Raw genomic sequence first — 16792 nt, forward strand, 5'->3', positions numbered from 1 at the left:
CTTTCTATTTGGTCACTCGAACACACAGGATATCCATCTTTTATCTCTCCATCATGTGGGTAAACTCTATGTTTTCATTCAAAGTTACTACTCCGTTCTACATTTTTTCTTTCCTTTCTCTGCCAAAAAACACAAATTCTTCTTCTTCTTTAACCAAAAGTAGACCAATTTCTACCAGAACCCTGTAGATTAACAGAATCAGTGTTGTTTATCTGGACCACAATCTTCTCCAATATGAAAGTTCTGGTTATGATTAGCATATTTTATTTGGCTTTGGTTTTACATCAGGCAGCCTTCCTCACATAATTCTCTGTATTTATCCTTGCTTAGAGCCAGCTCACTAGATTGTGCCTCAGGCGCAGAGAGGAGGAGGAGGCAGGTTCCAGGAACAAAGGTGTTTAATAGCTAGAACAAACTACAAAAATAAAACCACTGCAGAACTGGCAGGCAAAATCGAAAGACTAGAAAACTCGAAATGGGGAAACATCAAAACTAGAAACTGGGAACTAGAGAAGACTTACAACAGGGAAGCAGAATGTTATGGAGCAGCACAGGAGGAAGGGAAAGACAAGACTTAAATACACACAGACAAGAAGAGACACAGGTGAACACAATCAGGACAGATGGGGACCCAAAGTAAAACTCAAATACAACACAAAACAGGAAACCCTACAAAATAAAACAGGAAGTGAACTCAAACATCACAGAACAAAAAGAACCAAACCACAAAGGCAAAGAAACTGAGACCGTGACATCACCCCCCCTCAAGGAACCGCACCGAGGTTCCATAATACAGCCAAGGAGGAGGGGGCCCGGAAGACGAACTGTAAAGGGGCAACAGAGTCCAGAGTCTGGGGAACGGCCGGAAGACCGCGCTGTACAGTGAAGCGGGTCCGGAGGACGGCCGGGAGGCCGCGCTGTCCGGCCTGGTGTGTCTGGCCAGCAAACGGCAGGCGGCTCGGGCTCAGAGTCTGGGGCAGGCGGTCCGGGCCAGGACTCTGGTACCAGCAGCTCGGGCCAGGGTGCGTCCGGCACCCAGGAAGCCGAGGCAAGTTGGGGTGCGTCCGGCACCTCCCAGGCAGCAGGGACAGGAAAGACCACAGAAGCACTTCATACACCACAAAGTTGTAGATAGTGAGTTCTGTTTCACCAACTGTTTATTTCATTTGTGTATGTACTTTTCACTGCAGTCCTGGATTGTGAACAGGGCTGGCTGAGAGGTAGCAGTCTTCAGGTGCAGCAGGGAACAGTTGCAGCTCTGTCTTTTATGTGGTGTGTCGCCAACTCCAAAAAAATGTGCTTTTTGTGTTTATTTGTCTTGTTAACTATTGCTTTACATGTTTCAAAACTAAAACAAAAGCTGACATTCACATTATTTTGAGTAAAAATGCAGAAAATAGATTACAGTGCACCTCCATGCAGTCAACTAAAATCTTCTCCTTACAATTAACCTCAAATGATGAGACTCTAACTCCAATTAGCAACAATTAAAATACCTGGAGGGATTTTGAATTCCACCATCCCTTCCACTGTCTACTAACATCCCTTTCTTTCTGTGTGGTTCAGTTAAAAGGGAAAGACAAGCCAGCTGCCTCCAGCTCCTTCTGAATGACTGATGTGAAGCGGGCCTCCTGCTCCGAGTTAAAGTGGTTTTTCCAGTCTCCAGCAACACCTGAGACAAATGCATATCAAGAGAGCCATGCAGACACAAATGTATGATACAAAACCCAGTCCATTCTGTAATTTGAACTATATTTAAATCTTAAGAGAGAGTCCCACTATAGTTACTAGTGTGAAAGTGTGGTTCATTTAGGCTTCAACAGCACTTCCTTGTGTCAATATGGGACCCTGGGGGCTCACCTTTCCTGAGAAAAGGAGACTTGTCACTGTCCATGTACTTCTTGGGGACGAGGCTAAAGTTGGACATGGTGTTGGCCTTCATGCTCTTGAAAGTGCAATGTTCTGCAATCTTCTGAATGATGTCCTCACTCAGATCTAGACAAAGGAAGTCAGATATACGCCTGATAGCTGCACCCAGGTCCTGCAGAGATGCACCAAGTCACGTAAACAAGAAGTTGTCACCCATAGTTTCCTGAACTACACTTTTGAAGAGACTTCAGACTTAAAGAAGCTTCATCCTCAACCAACTGACTATAGTTAGTTTAGCGGATGTTGGAGAAGTGAGTGGTTGAAACAGAGAACAGTTTCTAATGTGAGATGTTCCACCTGAACCATTTCTTCGTAGGTCAAAAACAGAATTCTCTCTCCCAACTTTGCAAGTTTCCAGCTGCTCACATGGTCTGTCCATTTCCCAAAAAGCACTGCAAATAAAACAAACGATGCATTAGACACACAAGACATCAAGCTACTCCAACATTTTCCGATTTTACTCTCCTTTTTTTGTCCGATGAGAGCAATTATTCCTGTGTATTCATTCAAATTGGGTTGATGTTCTGCTATAAGTGACAACCGTTGAATATCTAACCTCTTCCTTCCAGGAACTTATCCAGGAACTCATCAAAAGTCCCTGGATCCTCGAGGAAAGAAGCCATTTGATGGAAGTAGAATGAAGACACTGCAACGTCTTTGGGGTTTCTCATGACATAGATCACCTGTAAGGGACAACTGTGGAGGTTATTAGTTCATAAATAGAAGTTAGACAAAGTCTTTGTTTGTTTACCTTTGCTTTAGAGCTGTGGAAGGAAGAAGGCATGAGGTTGTAGGGAAAATGAGAAACCATGGCACGTGGAGATGTCATCTTATCCACAACATTTGCCAATCTGGTCTCCTCCAACCAAGGCACCCGGTCCCAGTTGACAGTGGACTGGATTGGTGTCAGATCTCCTCCACTCAGCACCAGAGGCAGGATCTCCTGCATCCAGGTGGTGCCTGCAGAAACAGAAGAATAAAAACCCACCATCCATTTTTTGGTGTACTTTTAAAGTGTTTCCAGTGATCCTTTAATTATGATTATGCTGTTTTAAATAAAATAAAAACCTGGTTAATTTTCTAGAACATAGTTTCTAAATTGTAGGATCGCTGCAGGGAGCAACCCCACCCCCCTTCCCGTTGATGAAAGCTCTCCGTTTACACACTCTCCTGCTAACTTACAGCCCCTCACACAATCCAGTCCAATCTAACATTACTGGTGAAACAAAAAAGTGGTGAGCACTATCAAAGAAATCCAGCCATACAGTTTGAGCCAGATGCCAGCTTGGATGACTACATTTGATGCATCAGAATGAAGCGGAGCAGAGAGCTTGTCGCTTGCAGATTGTAGTTTCTACGTCACACCTACAAGCTTTTTCTAACTGTATTTTTAAAAACACAATTTTCATCAGAGCACCAGAACAATGTGGAATAATTAACTAAGTTATTAGAGTTTAATATCACACAAAGTATTGCACAAAGAAACAATGGTCAAATATCTGTACAACCGTTCTATAGCTGTGAATGAGCAAATCGAAGTTCATTTTCCCAAATCAGATGGTCAATGAAACTTCATATAAAGGAATGTTAGGAAGCTGGGAGGAGAACTGACTGCAATCAAACACAAACAGACAGCACTTCCTGGATCGTAATAAAGCCGCTATTCTTATTGCGATTCCAGAGGCTGGCAAACTTAACACACATTAAAAGTCTCTCAGATTTCTCCTAAATCTTCTCCTCCAATCTTATTTGCACACTTTGTCCTGTGAGAACAAGGAAACACTGTGTCCAAAGTCCGACAGGAACAGAGTCTTCACACGACCCAGCGGTGCAGAAACAACACCGACTGACTCACCAGACTTCGGGTATGTGACTGCAACGACATCATCGTCTTTAAACTTGAAATCCTGCGCAAACTTTAGACTCTCCAACGAGTGAGTCTCTCTGGGAATCAGAATCCCTTCATACTCCAACAAAAACTCATTTGACAGAGACATTTTTCCTGTAAGAACTTGGAATGCCGCTACAAGACTCTGGCTCCAATGGTGCTTTCAGGTCCACTCGGAAAATACACCAATCACCAATCAGTCTAAAATTGTTCAGTAGCCAATGGGAATGACTGCGAAATTCACAGTTTTATTCATCTCTGTTTTTATTTAAAAAAAAAAAAAAACATCAATTATAATAAAACACTCTGGATTATACATAGCAAATCACAAATAAGACTGTAAATGTGATTTTTTTTAAAATATTATTTTTAAGCACAATGAGTATACCATTTCTTGTAAAAAATTAAAAATTGCACATTTTTTTTATATTTGCGATATTTTTTCTTTATTAAAACATCTTCAAAGCATGACCTTCTGTTGTCCAGTTTTCTGTGCTATATTTTTTAATCACAATTGTCTGTTTGTTGTGTTAGACGTCAATTGTGTTCATCCTTTTAAATTGTCTTCATGAATTATCTTACAAGGTTATGGAGGGTGGTCTTTAATGAGTGACAGATTGGTTTCTCTTTCAAGATTGACACTAAAACATCTCATGATGGATAGCTGACCTGTCCAGGGTGTGCCCCACTTTTATCCAAACCCAGCAACAACAAAAAATGCTCCAGCACACTCCAGTGACTTTTCCAGTTGTATTTTTAAATTCTCAGTTTTCAATTCTTTTTCAGCTTCTTTTTTTATTGTCTTTATATAGTTGTCTAATGATAAACTTTATATATTTCAAGGTGTTACAAAGTTACGTCGGTGTTGTTTCAGCATGTTGTCATAGTCCCGGATCTTTTTTCAGATAGCTGTAAATGCAGTGGCGATTTCTTTAAGACTCCAAGGGAAGCTCGGCTTCCCTTATAATGTCACAAAATGAATGGTCAAATATGTACTATTGTATTAACATTTTAATGACTAAAAATGTGTTAGAAAACGTTCATCTCAAAGACGAGTTCGTTCAGAATCAGTTACATATAGCAGGTCGGCTGACTCGATTTCCTTCTCATACATTCCTGCAGAGTCACAGTGCATTTCCCTATTGAAGCCCGGTGTCCATTGTTTTCAATGGGGCTAGTTTGAACGTTTTTTTTTCAAGCCATTTATGCCAAAACAGCAGATCTCACATCAGACCTACGAGATGAGCCCATGAGAAAGCGCCATCTGACCCAATTGCAGGATCCCCAAGTGCGATACAGAAATCTGTACATGGCCATCCTTGATAACATCTTGGAGGAGATTCCTCAACATTTTTCAAATTTGGAAAGCATGCTCTTCTTAGAATTAGTCAATCCAGGGAAATTTGATGACATGAGACAGGTATTTCCAGAGGAGGCCTTCCAAAGTGTCCTGAAAGGTTATGGCCATCACTGATTCAGGAAGACTGAGGTCAGAACTTCAAGTCCTGTATTCAGATCAGGACTTGCAGGGTAACAGGGGAAAGCTGTGTGATTACTTGGTGTTCCTTAAAGACATGGAGTTGGACAGTGCAATGCCTCAGCTTTACAAACTGTTCTCATTAGTGGCAACAATTGGAGCTACATCTGCAGGTGTAGAAAGGAGCTTCTCCTGTTTAAAGCGACTGAAGTCCTACACCCGAAACACAATGGACCAAGGCCGTTTAAGCAGCCTAGCTCTGCTGGCCATTGAGAGGACACTGGTCAAGTCACTTGAAAAGACTCCTAGTTGGTACAACAGTGTCAGAGACCATTTTCTTGAAAAGGAACGTAGGGCAGAATTTACTTTTAAATAAATAGACAATTCTATGCTGTAGGCCGAAAATGAGCTTCCTGAAAGACCAGTAGCCGCTGATGTATTCATGCATCCACTTTCTAGTTCTGGGGTTGGGCTGTTCGTCTTTCATTAGGTTCAGTTTAATCTAAATGGAAAAAGACTTGTCTGCCCACTGAAAGAAAAAGGTTTTGCACAAAATCAGACACTTTCATACTTCATTATTTTTGCTGTTCCATGCAGGAGGACAAAGATACAATGTAAAGAGGTGATGGTTTAACTTTATATTTAAGTAACTAAGTAAGTTTTATTTATATAGCGCCTTTCACAGATAAAATTACAAAGCGCTGAGCAATAAAAACAATACAATACAGTAAAAACACAGAAACAATCAATTAAATATGATATAAAACAAAGCTAAATTGAAGAAAATAAATGTAGAACAGAAATTACAATGAAACTATTCAGGTAAAAGCATTAACACATCATATTACTATTAAACACTGGCATACTTTTTTTTTAAACGCTCTGAGTTTGCCTGAGGAGACTGTCAGTTATGCACAAAGCTGGGATTAAAAAAATGATTCATACAAACCCCATTACACCTGTACAACTGAACAATGTTAATCAGTGTGACAGTGGAAGAATAAGTTCACCTTTTTTAAGAGGACAAACAGCACAAACTCACCTGACTTGGGATATGTAACAACAAACACATCACTGTCTTTCACAGAAAAATTCTCAGCATACTCCAAGCTCTCCTTGGTGTGGGCCGCAGCGGGCAGAAGAATGCCGTGGTACTGGATGTTCTCGCTGATGGACATGCTAACTGGTCTAAGGGACTTGGTGCCGAGATCCTACCTCTCTGTCAAAGATGGACTTTTTGACTCTCCTTCCTCAAACTCCTCTTTATTTGCCCTTTGCAGGATGGGCTGAGCCACTCCCCCCCCCCCCCCCCCCCCCTTCTCTGTACAACAATTATTTTCCGGTTTACTAGCAACCCAAGACAAATGAGATGAAGTCCAGAAAATCCTCTGCAGCTTTATCATTAAGCCTTTGTAATATGAATGAAAGAACAAGAATGAGTCATCATCTATTTGAGAGAGTGTTTGAGATGTAATCAGGGAGCACTATGAAATTTCACTGAGACATGAAGGTTTTTAGCTGTGGGAGGTTCTTTTTTAATATAAATCAGAGTTTGTACAAGGATATCCAAATACCATTTTCTGTCTTTCCGTGATAATCCACTGCAGTGTCAGTGAAGTCTCCCCAGCATGTGAGTCCAGTTGTGTGCTAAGGTGTGCATCCACATGCAAACACAGACGTTCATTGGGGCATTTTAATAATGAGAGCTTTGTTGGTCTTTCTGCTCACCGAGGGGGAAAAAATGTGCATTCAGGGGGGAACATAAAGAAGGTGATGACGAAATGATTAAGAAAAAGTGAAAAGAGTACCGGTACCCAAAAGATTTTAATGACGCTTGTGCTTTTAACAGAAAAATTATCCCACATCAACACTTGTTTCAGTACAGAAATGATATATATAGAGCAAAGTTTTCCTGAAGGTCCTGTCAAGATATGTCTGAAATGAATCTAGTTGGACTCACCTCACGGCACACTTTTTTTTATCTTGAAAATGTTTTGCCTGTTGGGAATTAAATTTCTCCTAACCTAATATTCATAATTAATTTATCTTGGGGAATGTGAAACTCAGCAAATGAACTTGCAGTTTAAGCAGGAATACAGATCTACATTGTTAAACGTATTTCAATAACGTTCCGAGTGAAAGCCATTTCTATATTGAAAAAAAGTCAGTTTCTCATGTAAAATGTTTTAAATTAAAAAACATAGTTTGTAATAATGTATTTTCATCACTCAACCTGAATTATTAAAGAAGCAAAAGAAAATCAAATATAATATTATATATTTAATATATACATAGAAGTTAATGATATATTAAAAAGAAATCTGACAATATAATGTTTCTTTCTGCTTCTTTCCAAATACGGGATTGAGCCCCTCTGGCATGACGTCTTCATGAGTGTTACCGGTTTATTTTACAATATCCTGCAGTCTCCCAAGGACCAAGCCTTGCTCAATATCAGTAATATCCTTCACTTATTCTGCTGCCACGACATTTTCCAACCAAGCATCCAAGGCCAGTTTGGATGTCTTTAGTGACGCGTGGGACAACCATCCAATCAGGAAGGAGCAAAACATGACACCAAATCAGCTGTGGCAGTTGGGCTCGACCCAGAAACCTGTTTCTGTTATAGTTTGTCAGTTTCCCTTTGTTTGTGTGTGTAGTTTGGCTGTGGCTCCTGGAGGACTCCTCCTCTCCTCCTGTCATTCCTGAAGTGTGCACAGCTGCTTGCATTTAGTTAATTGGTTTCTTGTCTTATTTAAGCTCACCTGTTTCAGCAGTCTGTCGCAGTGTAGTTTCTGTTTGTTCCCTAGGTTCCTGGTTTACTTGGCTTGGTTCTTTGGAGAGGATTTCTGAGTCTTATTAAATAATTCTCCTCACTTCTCGTGCCTCTCTGTTCCTGCATTTGGGTCATCTTGATTCCCCGTAACAGTTTCTGATCCCCGGGTAAAAGCTTGATTGAATCTCACTGTACTGTACAACTGATTTGTGTGCAATTCGACAAAAGTATCAAGAACAGTATCATGAAATCCCAATTACAATGAATTTTCATTGAAAATGAATCGCACATTTTGTCAAAAGCATTACTGTTGGGTGGTGCAAACAATTTCCCTAAATTAAATTTTTTTCTTAATCAAGTAGGAAGAATAGCACATCTGCAGGTTAAAAATGCATGGCATTATGAGCTATAAGATGTACTAATCTCACTACTTTGTTAAGGATCACTTATTTCCAAATTAAAAAAAAAGTTATGGAGATGTGAGGTCTGCCTGCCAGCAACAACATAAGCAATTATTAGTAGGTCACTGTGCCTACATAATCTTAAACGTTTTAAAAGAAACAGCACTGTTCATAAACACTATCTTTTTTTGTCAGGGTATGCTGTTTCCAGGGATTGAATGGGAGGAGAGTGGATACATGACTGATCCTCATCCTGGGATCAATGTCCCGGTATTGGACAGTCCTCTTTTGGGTCCACAAATGTTGGAACTGCAAGACAACATCAATCTATTGCAGAATTCAGACCGTTTTGGAGTGGAATTATATCTTCACCGTCCAGTGTGTTTAGAACTTAATTTAGGCTACATAATTACATACAGAAGTAGAGAGACTGAGGGAAGGAAGAAAAAGTTTAAATAAATACTGCTGTTTTGTTCAAGGGACTTTATTATACAGTACAGGCCAAAAGTTTGGACACACCTTCCTATTCAAATGAATGAGAAGGTGTGTCCAAACTTTTGGTCTGTACTGTATGTAAAGATGTTAAGAAACGAGTTCAAAGTGAAAGTCAGCTTTATTGTCAAATGTGATGCATCCACAAGACATACAGCACAGATGCAATTGCTTTTCTCTCACCCCACAGTGCAAGCAGCACATACAATAATAAATAAACAACATTAAAAAAAATAGATAAAGTGACAGTAATTATAAGAAGAATAACAGTAATCTAAACAGTGCAAAGAGCAATGACATGGTTAAAGTGGCAGTTTTAAGTGACAACAGTGGTGAGAACAGTAAGTGGATGAGTCTGTGATGGCAGTCTTTGGTGAAGATGGTGTTCTGAACTGCTGTGAAAGTTTTCAGTGTGAGCTCGTCTGATGGAGTGGAGGGGGCAGAGGGGGGAGGGCAGGGAGGGAGTTGAGTGTTCTTATTGCCTGATGGAGGAAACTGTCTTTTAGTCTGCTGGTTCTGGCCTGCAGGCTTTGCAGTCTCCTCCCTGATAGGAGCAGGTTGAAGTGTTTCTGGGATGGGTGGGAGGGGCCCCCTGCAATCCTGATGGCTTTGCGGGGGAGGCGGGAGTGATAAATGTCCGAGAGGCCAATAAGAGGGACACCAACGATCTTCTCAGCTGTTTTCGCAATGTGCTGCAGAGTCTTCCGGCAGGACGCGGTGCAGGCTCCGTAACACAGTGAAATGAAGCTGGACAGGATGCTCTCGATGGCGCCCCTGTAGAAGGTCTGCATGATGGGGGAGGAGCTCTGGCCCTCTTCAGTTTGCGGAGGAAGTACAGGCGTTGTTGGGATTTCTTGGTGATGCAGTGTTGTAGTTCCAAGACAGGTCGTCGGAGATGTGCACCCCCAGGAACTTGGTGCAGCTCACCCTTTCCACAGCACCACCATTGACGATCAGTGGAGCGTGCTGGGTGTGAGTTCTCCTCAACTTCACAACCATCTCCTTTGTCTTCTCCACATTCAGGTGGAGATTGTTGTCTTTGCACCACAGAGCTAGCTTTCTCACCTCACTTCTGTAGGTGGTCTCATCGTTGTTGTTGGTGAGACCCACCACTGTTGTGTCATCCGCAAACTTGATGAAGAGGTTGGAGCTTGATGTTGGGGTGCAGTCGTGAGTCAGCAGAGTGGAGAGAAGGGGGCTCGGCACACATCCTTGGGGGACCCCTGTGTTCATTGTGATGGTGCTGGAGGTGTTGTTGCCTACACGAACTGCCTGTGGTCTCCCTGTCAGAAAGTCCAGCAGCCAGTTGCACAGGGAGGTGTTGAGTCCGAGTTGGTCCAGCTTGTGGATGAGCTGCTGGGGGATGACGGTATTGAAGGCGGAGCTGAAGTCAATGAACAGCCTTCTGACATGTGAGTCTTTTCCAGTTTCCAGTTGAAATAAAATTCAAATCAGTAGGTATCCCACATCTGCTTAAAATTTGATATTTTAATCTGTTCATGTTTTTCACTGAATTTTACTCGGCAATAAAGAGTGATTGTTTGCACTTTGTTGTACTATGAGCATCTTTTGTTTTGTTTTATTTAACCAGTTACAAAAAACATAGAGATAAGGATCTCTTTTGCAAGGGTGACCTGGCCAAGAAGTTAGCAGCACATGTGGCAGAAATATGGTTACAATATAAAATCAATGACTTTTCATAGAGTTATTACAAAGTCAAAATTAAGGTCCAGTAAAGTGACTTCAGGTTGAGCAGGGGAGGTGTATTCTAGATTTGCGATTGACAGTGAGATTAGCTTGTGGTTACGTGGTCCCCCTGGGTGGAACGGTGGAAAGTAATGCCAGTTTCTCCACAGAATCTTTTGTGGAAGTTGAAAATTATTCTCCTCCACCTTCATATTGTAGCAACCTGGGGGTTAGCCCCACCTTCAGCCCCTAAGACTCATGGCAAGTGGGGAATCTTGATGTGAAAACCATGGGTGAGAGGGATGGAAACACAAGTGACGTTCATGCTGTTTGTGGTGCATAAACAAATGGGAGTTGATGCAGAAAAGGAGACCTTGCTTCTCTGCCTGTTTCTTCCTCTCTGAGACTGTCAGGCGTTGTGTGGTGTATGGGGCACGGACAGCTCTCCAGTGACGCCGCTTAATTAGCAGTTTGGCCACAGTGACGTACCAGCTGGGTCGTTACATTGGTGTCAGAAGTGGGATACTTATCCGATGCTAAGTGGGATACTTATCCGATGCTACTACGCCATGGAGAGCTACGCCATGGAACGAGAGAAGGCTGAGATGGAGCAACAAATTCACATCCTGGAGGCTACTCGGGACAAGGGAGGAGCACAGGCAAAATCATCTCCCTGATGGTACGAGCACCCGCCGTCATCTGCAGCCTGACCCTGCGAGTCGGGTTTCCATGCCGGTGATGAACCATCCAGGGCAGTCTGTGATGACGGTGCGCAGCGCAGTTGAACTTTTGTGATGCAATGGCTTAACACCGCTGGAATCACACCTGGCTCATGTCAATTTGATGACCGGCCATGAGGGCTCTAATCCCGAGGAGACTTGTTACACACCCAGGCCTGGCATTGGAGGACGCTACACTCTGGGTACTGTTGGACCTCTCATCTGCGGAGCTGCGAGACCTGTCGGCACTGACACCAGCATTAGAGTGACGCTTTGGAGAGCAGGGTTCGACAGCAAGGAATCAACAGCAGCTGGAGTGTCGTCGCCGTAAGGACGACGAACGCCTGGGGACCTTCGCTGCTGATGTACAGCTCTTCACTCGGAGAGAGTCTACTCCCCCAAGGCGACGTGCACACTGAGGGTGGTGCTACTACCGCTGTGGGGACAGTGTTTGATTCTCCTGGCTGGGCACATACTGGCACGGAACTGTGTCAGTAACAGATGTGTGGACCCAGCTAGTTGGGAGGAAGACTGTTACACGGTGGTGGTTGGAACCCAGGATTGTGAGCATGAGTCTTCAGCCAGTGTGTTCATGTGTTTTGCTGTTTGTGTTTGGTTCTTCAGCTATGTGAGGGTTGTGGGGACACCTAACCCTCTTAGGTGGGGGCAGTGCAGCCCCTAAGACTCATGGCAAGTGGGGAATCTTGATGTGAAAACCATGAGTGAGAGGGCTGGAAACGCAAGTGACATCCATGCTGTTTGGCTGTTTGTGGTGCATAAATAAATGGGCGCTGATGCTAAAAAGGAGACTTTGCTTCTCTGCCTGTTTCTTCCTCTCTGAGACTGTCCGGGTTCATGCGGTGTATGGGGCACGGACAGCTCTCCAATGACGTCGCTAAATTAGCAGCTCGGCTATAGTGACGTATCGTCTGGGTCGTTACAATATGATTCAAAACCGAAGGTGTCTGAGTGTTGAAATGATGCTAGCATCAAAGCTAAGAAGGATAACGTATTAGCAAACAACCCTGAGTGAAACATTCATTGTAAATCTCATAACCAGGACACAGTTAGCTGGATTCAACGCCAACTGCATTCAACCACAGTGGCCTTGCTTCCAGGTCAACTGAAAAGTTGCGCAAGCCAGTAATTATTGACGGCGAAGGCAATAAACGGTGACATTAGTTGACCTGCTCTGTCAAATGAGTCGCAATATTCTCCGTTGAAAAATCTCTCACAAATGTGGGGAGATTCACAAATGAGAGCGGGTTTGCGAATGCACATTCTAAAATTAGTATGATCTGTGAGTTTACATCACAAGTGTACCTAGAAATCATGTTTTTGAAGCACCTACTGTGCATTTCTGATACATTTATTATGAATTTCTGATTTTGTTTTTTGTATTTTTGTGAAACACAGTGAGCACATTTGTGAGAAACACTTCTTGTGCATTTGTAACATTCAGTGTGCATGTGTGAAACACAACGTGTGTGTTTGTGGAACACAGGGTGTGCATTTGTGAAACCTTTATTGTGCATTTCCAGATTTATTTTGCATGTTTGCATACAATGACATTTGTGAATCAAAGTGTGTGCAATTGTGACTCGGACTGCATGAAATTCTGAATTATGAGACTGTTCTGGCCTACGGTTGCAGCTCTGTCTTTTATGTGGTGTGTTGCCAACTCTAAAAAAATGTGCTTTTTGTGTTTATTTGTCTTGTTAACTATTGCTTTACATGTTTCAAAACTAAAACAAATCTGAAATTCACATTATTTTGATTACAAATGCAGAAAATGGATTACAGTGCACCTCCATGCAGTCAACTAAAATCTTCTCCTTACAATTAACTTCAAATGATGAGACTCTAACTCCAATTAGCAACAATTAAAATACCTGGAGGGATTTTGAATTCCACCATCCCTTTCACTGTCTACTAACATCCCTTTCTTTCTGTGTGGTTCAGTTAAAAGGGAAAGACAAGCCAGCTGCCTCCAGCTCCTTCTGAATGACTGATGTGAAGCGGGCCTCCTGCTCCGAGTTAAAGTGGTTTTTCCAGTCTCCAGCAACACCTGAGACAAATGCATATCAAGAGAGCCATGCAGACACAAATGTATGATACAAAACCCAGTCCATTCTGTAATTTGAACTGTATTTAAATCTTAAGAGAGAGTCCCACTATAGTTACTAGTGTGAAAGTGTGGTTCATTTAGACGTCAACAGCACTTCCTTGTGTCAATATGGGACCCTGGGGGCTCACCTTTCCTGAGAAAAGGAGACTTGTCAATGTCCATGTACTCCTTGGAGACGAGGCTAAAGTTGGACATGGTGTTGGCCTTCATGCTCTTGAAAGTGCAATGTTCTGCAATCTTCTGAATGACGTCCTCACTCAGATCTAGACAAAGGAAGTCAGACATACGCCTGATAGCTGCACCCAGGTCCTGCAGAGATGCACCAAGTCACGTAAACAAGAAGTTGTCACCCATAGTTTCCTGAACTACACTTTTGAAGAGACTTCAGACTTAAAGAAGCTTCATCCTCAACCAACTGACTATAGTTAGTTTAGCGGATGTTGGAGAAGTGAGTGGTTGAAACAGAGAACAGTTTCTAATGTGAGATGTTCCACCTGAACCATTTCTTCGTAGGTCAAAAACAGAATTCTGTCTCCCAACTTTGCAAGTTTCCAGCTGCTCACATGGTCTGTCCATTTCCCAAAAAGCACTGCAAATAAAACCAACGATGGATTAGACACACAAGACATCAAGCTACTCCAACATTTTCCGATTTTACTCTCCTTTTTTTGTCCGATGAGAGCAATTATTCCTGTGTATTCATTCAAATTGCGTTGATGTTCTGCTATAAGTGACAACCGTTGAATATCTAACCTTTTCCTTCCAGGAACTTATCCAGGAACTCATCAAAAGTCCCTGGATCCTCGAGGAAAGAAGCCATTTGGTGGAAGTAGAATGAAGACACTGCAACGTCTTTTGGGTTTCTCATGACATAGATCACCTGTAAGGGACAACTGTGGAGGTTATTAGTTCATAAATAGAAGTTAGACAAAGTCTTTGTTTGTTTACCTTTGCTTTAGAGCTGTGGAAGGAAGAAGGCATGAGGTTGTAGGGAAAATGAGAAACCATGGCACGTGGAGATGTCATCTTATCCACAACATTTGCCAATCTGGTCTCCTCCAACCAAGGCACCCGGTCCCAGTTGACAGTGGACTGGATTGGTGTCAGATCTCCTCCACTCAGCACCAGAGGCAGGATCTCCTGCATCCAGATGGTGCCTGCAGAAACAGAAGGATAAAGACCCACCATCCATCTTTTGGTGTACTTTTAAATTGTTTCCAGTGATCCTTTAATTATGATTATGCTGTTTTAAATAAAATAAAAACCTGGTTAATTTTCTAGAACATAGTTTCTAAATTGTAGGATCGCTGCAGGGAGCAACCCCACCCCCATTCCCGTTGATGAAAGCTCTCCGTTTACACACTCTCCTGCTAACTTACAGCCCCTCACACAATCCAGTCCAATCTAACATTACTGGTGAAACAAAAAAGTGGTGAGCACTATCAAAGAAATCCAGCCATACAGTTTGAGCCAGATGCCAGCTTGGATGACTACATTTGATGCATCAGAATGAAGCGGAGCAGAGAGCTTGTCGCTTGCAGATTGTAGTTTCTACGTCACACCTACAAGCTTTTTCTAACTGTATTTTTAAAAACACAATTTTCATCAGAGCACCAGAACTATGTGGAATAATTAACTAAGTTATTAGAGTTTAATATCACACAAAGTATTGCACAAAGAAACAATGGTCAAATATCTGTGCAATCGTTCTATAGCTGTGAATGAGCAAATTGAAGTTCATTTTCCCAAATCAGATGGTCAATGAAACTTCATATAAAGGAATGTTAGGAAGCTGGGAGGAGAACTGACTGCAATCAAACACAAACAGACAGCACTTCCTGGATCGTAATAAAGCCGCTATTCCTATTGCGATTCCAGAGGCTGGCAAACTTAAACACACATTAAAAGTCTCTCAGATTTCTCCTAAATCTTCTCCTCCAATCTTATTTGCACACTTTGTAAAAAAGGAAACACAGTGTCCAAAGTCTGACAGGAACAGTCTTCACACGACCCCACGGTGCAAAAACAACACCGACTGACTCTCCTGACTTCAGTTATGTGACTGCAACGACATCATTGTCTTTAAACTTGAAATCCTGCGCAAACTTTAGACTCTCCAACGAGTGAGTCTCTCTGGGAATCAGAATCCCTTCATACTCCAACAAAAACTCATTTGACAGAGACATTTTTCCTGTAAGAACTTGGAATGTCGCTTCAAGTGTCTGCCTCCAATGGTGCCTTCAGGTCCACTCGGAAAATACACCAATCACCGATCAGTCTAAAATTGTTCAGTAGCTAGTTTTGGCTCTTTTGGGTTCTTTAGGATTTAGGTCATTGTTTCTATTCTTAATTCATGTTGTTTTTATATGTCATTTAGATTCTCCGTCCATTTGTTTTTCCTGAAAAAACCTCAAAGCATGACCTTCTTGGTGCAGTTGTCTGTGCTATCCCCCGTTTGGGAACAACCAAAAGAAATAAAAGGAGAAAGGAAAGGTAATAAAATAGAAGTTCACTATGTGAACTCTGAAACACAAAGCACCTAATGCAACACAAAAACACAGCACGCGCATGTATAATGTACATTTAAGTGGTTATTATGATGCTTTTAATGACAACAAAATTAATAAAGGAAGTCATCCTCACTCAATCCCTTTTTTAGGAACTATTTTTTAATCACAATTGACTGTTGTGTTAGACATCAATTGTGTTCATCCTTTAAAATTGTTTTCATGGATTATTTTACAAGGTTGCCCAGGGTGTGTCCTGGGATTAAAAAAATGATTCATACAAACCCCATTACACCTGTACAACTGAACAGTGTTAAACAGTGGGACAGTGGAAGAATAAATTCACCTTTTTTAAGAGGACAAACAGCACAAACTCACCTGACTTGGGATATGTAACAACAAACACATCACTGTCTTTCACAGAAAAATTCTTAGCATACTCCAAACTCTCCTTGGTGTGGCCCACAGTGGGCAGAAAAGGGCCGTGGTACTGGGTGTTCTCGATGGAAGACATGGTAACTGGTCTAAGGGACTTGGTGCCAGGATCCTACCTCTCTGTCAAAAATCGACTTTTTGACTCTCCTTCCTCAAACTCCTTTTTATTTACCCTTTGCAGGATGGGCTGAGCGTGAGCCACATTTACCCCCTCTTTTTTTTCCCTTTCTCTGTACAACAATCATTTCCCGGTTTATTAGCAACCCAAGACAAATGAGATGAAGTCCAGAAAATCCTCTGCAGCTTTATCATTAAGCCTTTGTAATATGAATGAAAGAACAAGAATGAGTCATC

General features: G+C 42.0%; 2 protein-coding genes across 3 annotated transcripts; both read right to left on the minus strand.

Moving 5' to 3' along the window:
- Positions 1–380: 380 nt before the first annotated feature.
- LOC110016637 (sulfotransferase 2B1) lies at positions 381–8165 on the minus strand. Of its 2 annotated transcripts, none has more exons than XM_023963849.2 (6): positions 6337–8165; positions 2681–2889; positions 2486–2612; positions 2227–2321; positions 1861–2041; positions 381–1672 (listed from the first exon to the last, which is right to left on the minus strand). In XM_023963849.2, exons 1-6 carry the CDS (start codon positions 6470–6472, stop codon positions 1563–1565), a joined length of 858 nt encoding a protein of 285 aa, XP_023819617.1. In that variant the 5' UTR covers positions 6473–8165; the 3' UTR covers positions 381–1562. The 2 variants fall into 2 exon arrangements, with proteins under 2 accessions (XP_023819617.1, XP_023819615.1); XM_023963847.2 differs by lacking the exon at positions 6337–8165 and adding an exon at positions 3785–3926.
- A 4711-nt stretch (positions 8166–12876) lies between these two features.
- On the minus strand, positions 12877–16588 carry LOC111948904 (sulfotransferase 2B1). Its single transcript, XM_023963850.2, has 6 exons — positions 16382–16588; positions 14445–14653; positions 14250–14376; positions 13991–14085; positions 13625–13805; positions 12877–13436 (listed from the first exon to the last, which is right to left on the minus strand). Exons 1-6 carry the CDS (start codon positions 16515–16517, stop codon positions 13327–13329), a joined length of 858 nt encoding a protein of 285 aa, XP_023819618.1. The 5' UTR covers positions 16518–16588; the 3' UTR covers positions 12877–13326.
- Positions 16589–16792: the final 204 nt, after the last annotated feature.

Source organism: Oryzias latipes, chromosome 16 (assembly GCF_053564925.1).
Source record: "Oryzias latipes strain Hd-rR chromosome 16, Olatipes_Hd-rR_3.1".
Taxonomy (NCBI): Eukaryota; Metazoa; Chordata; class Actinopteri; order Beloniformes; family Adrianichthyidae; genus Oryzias; species Oryzias latipes.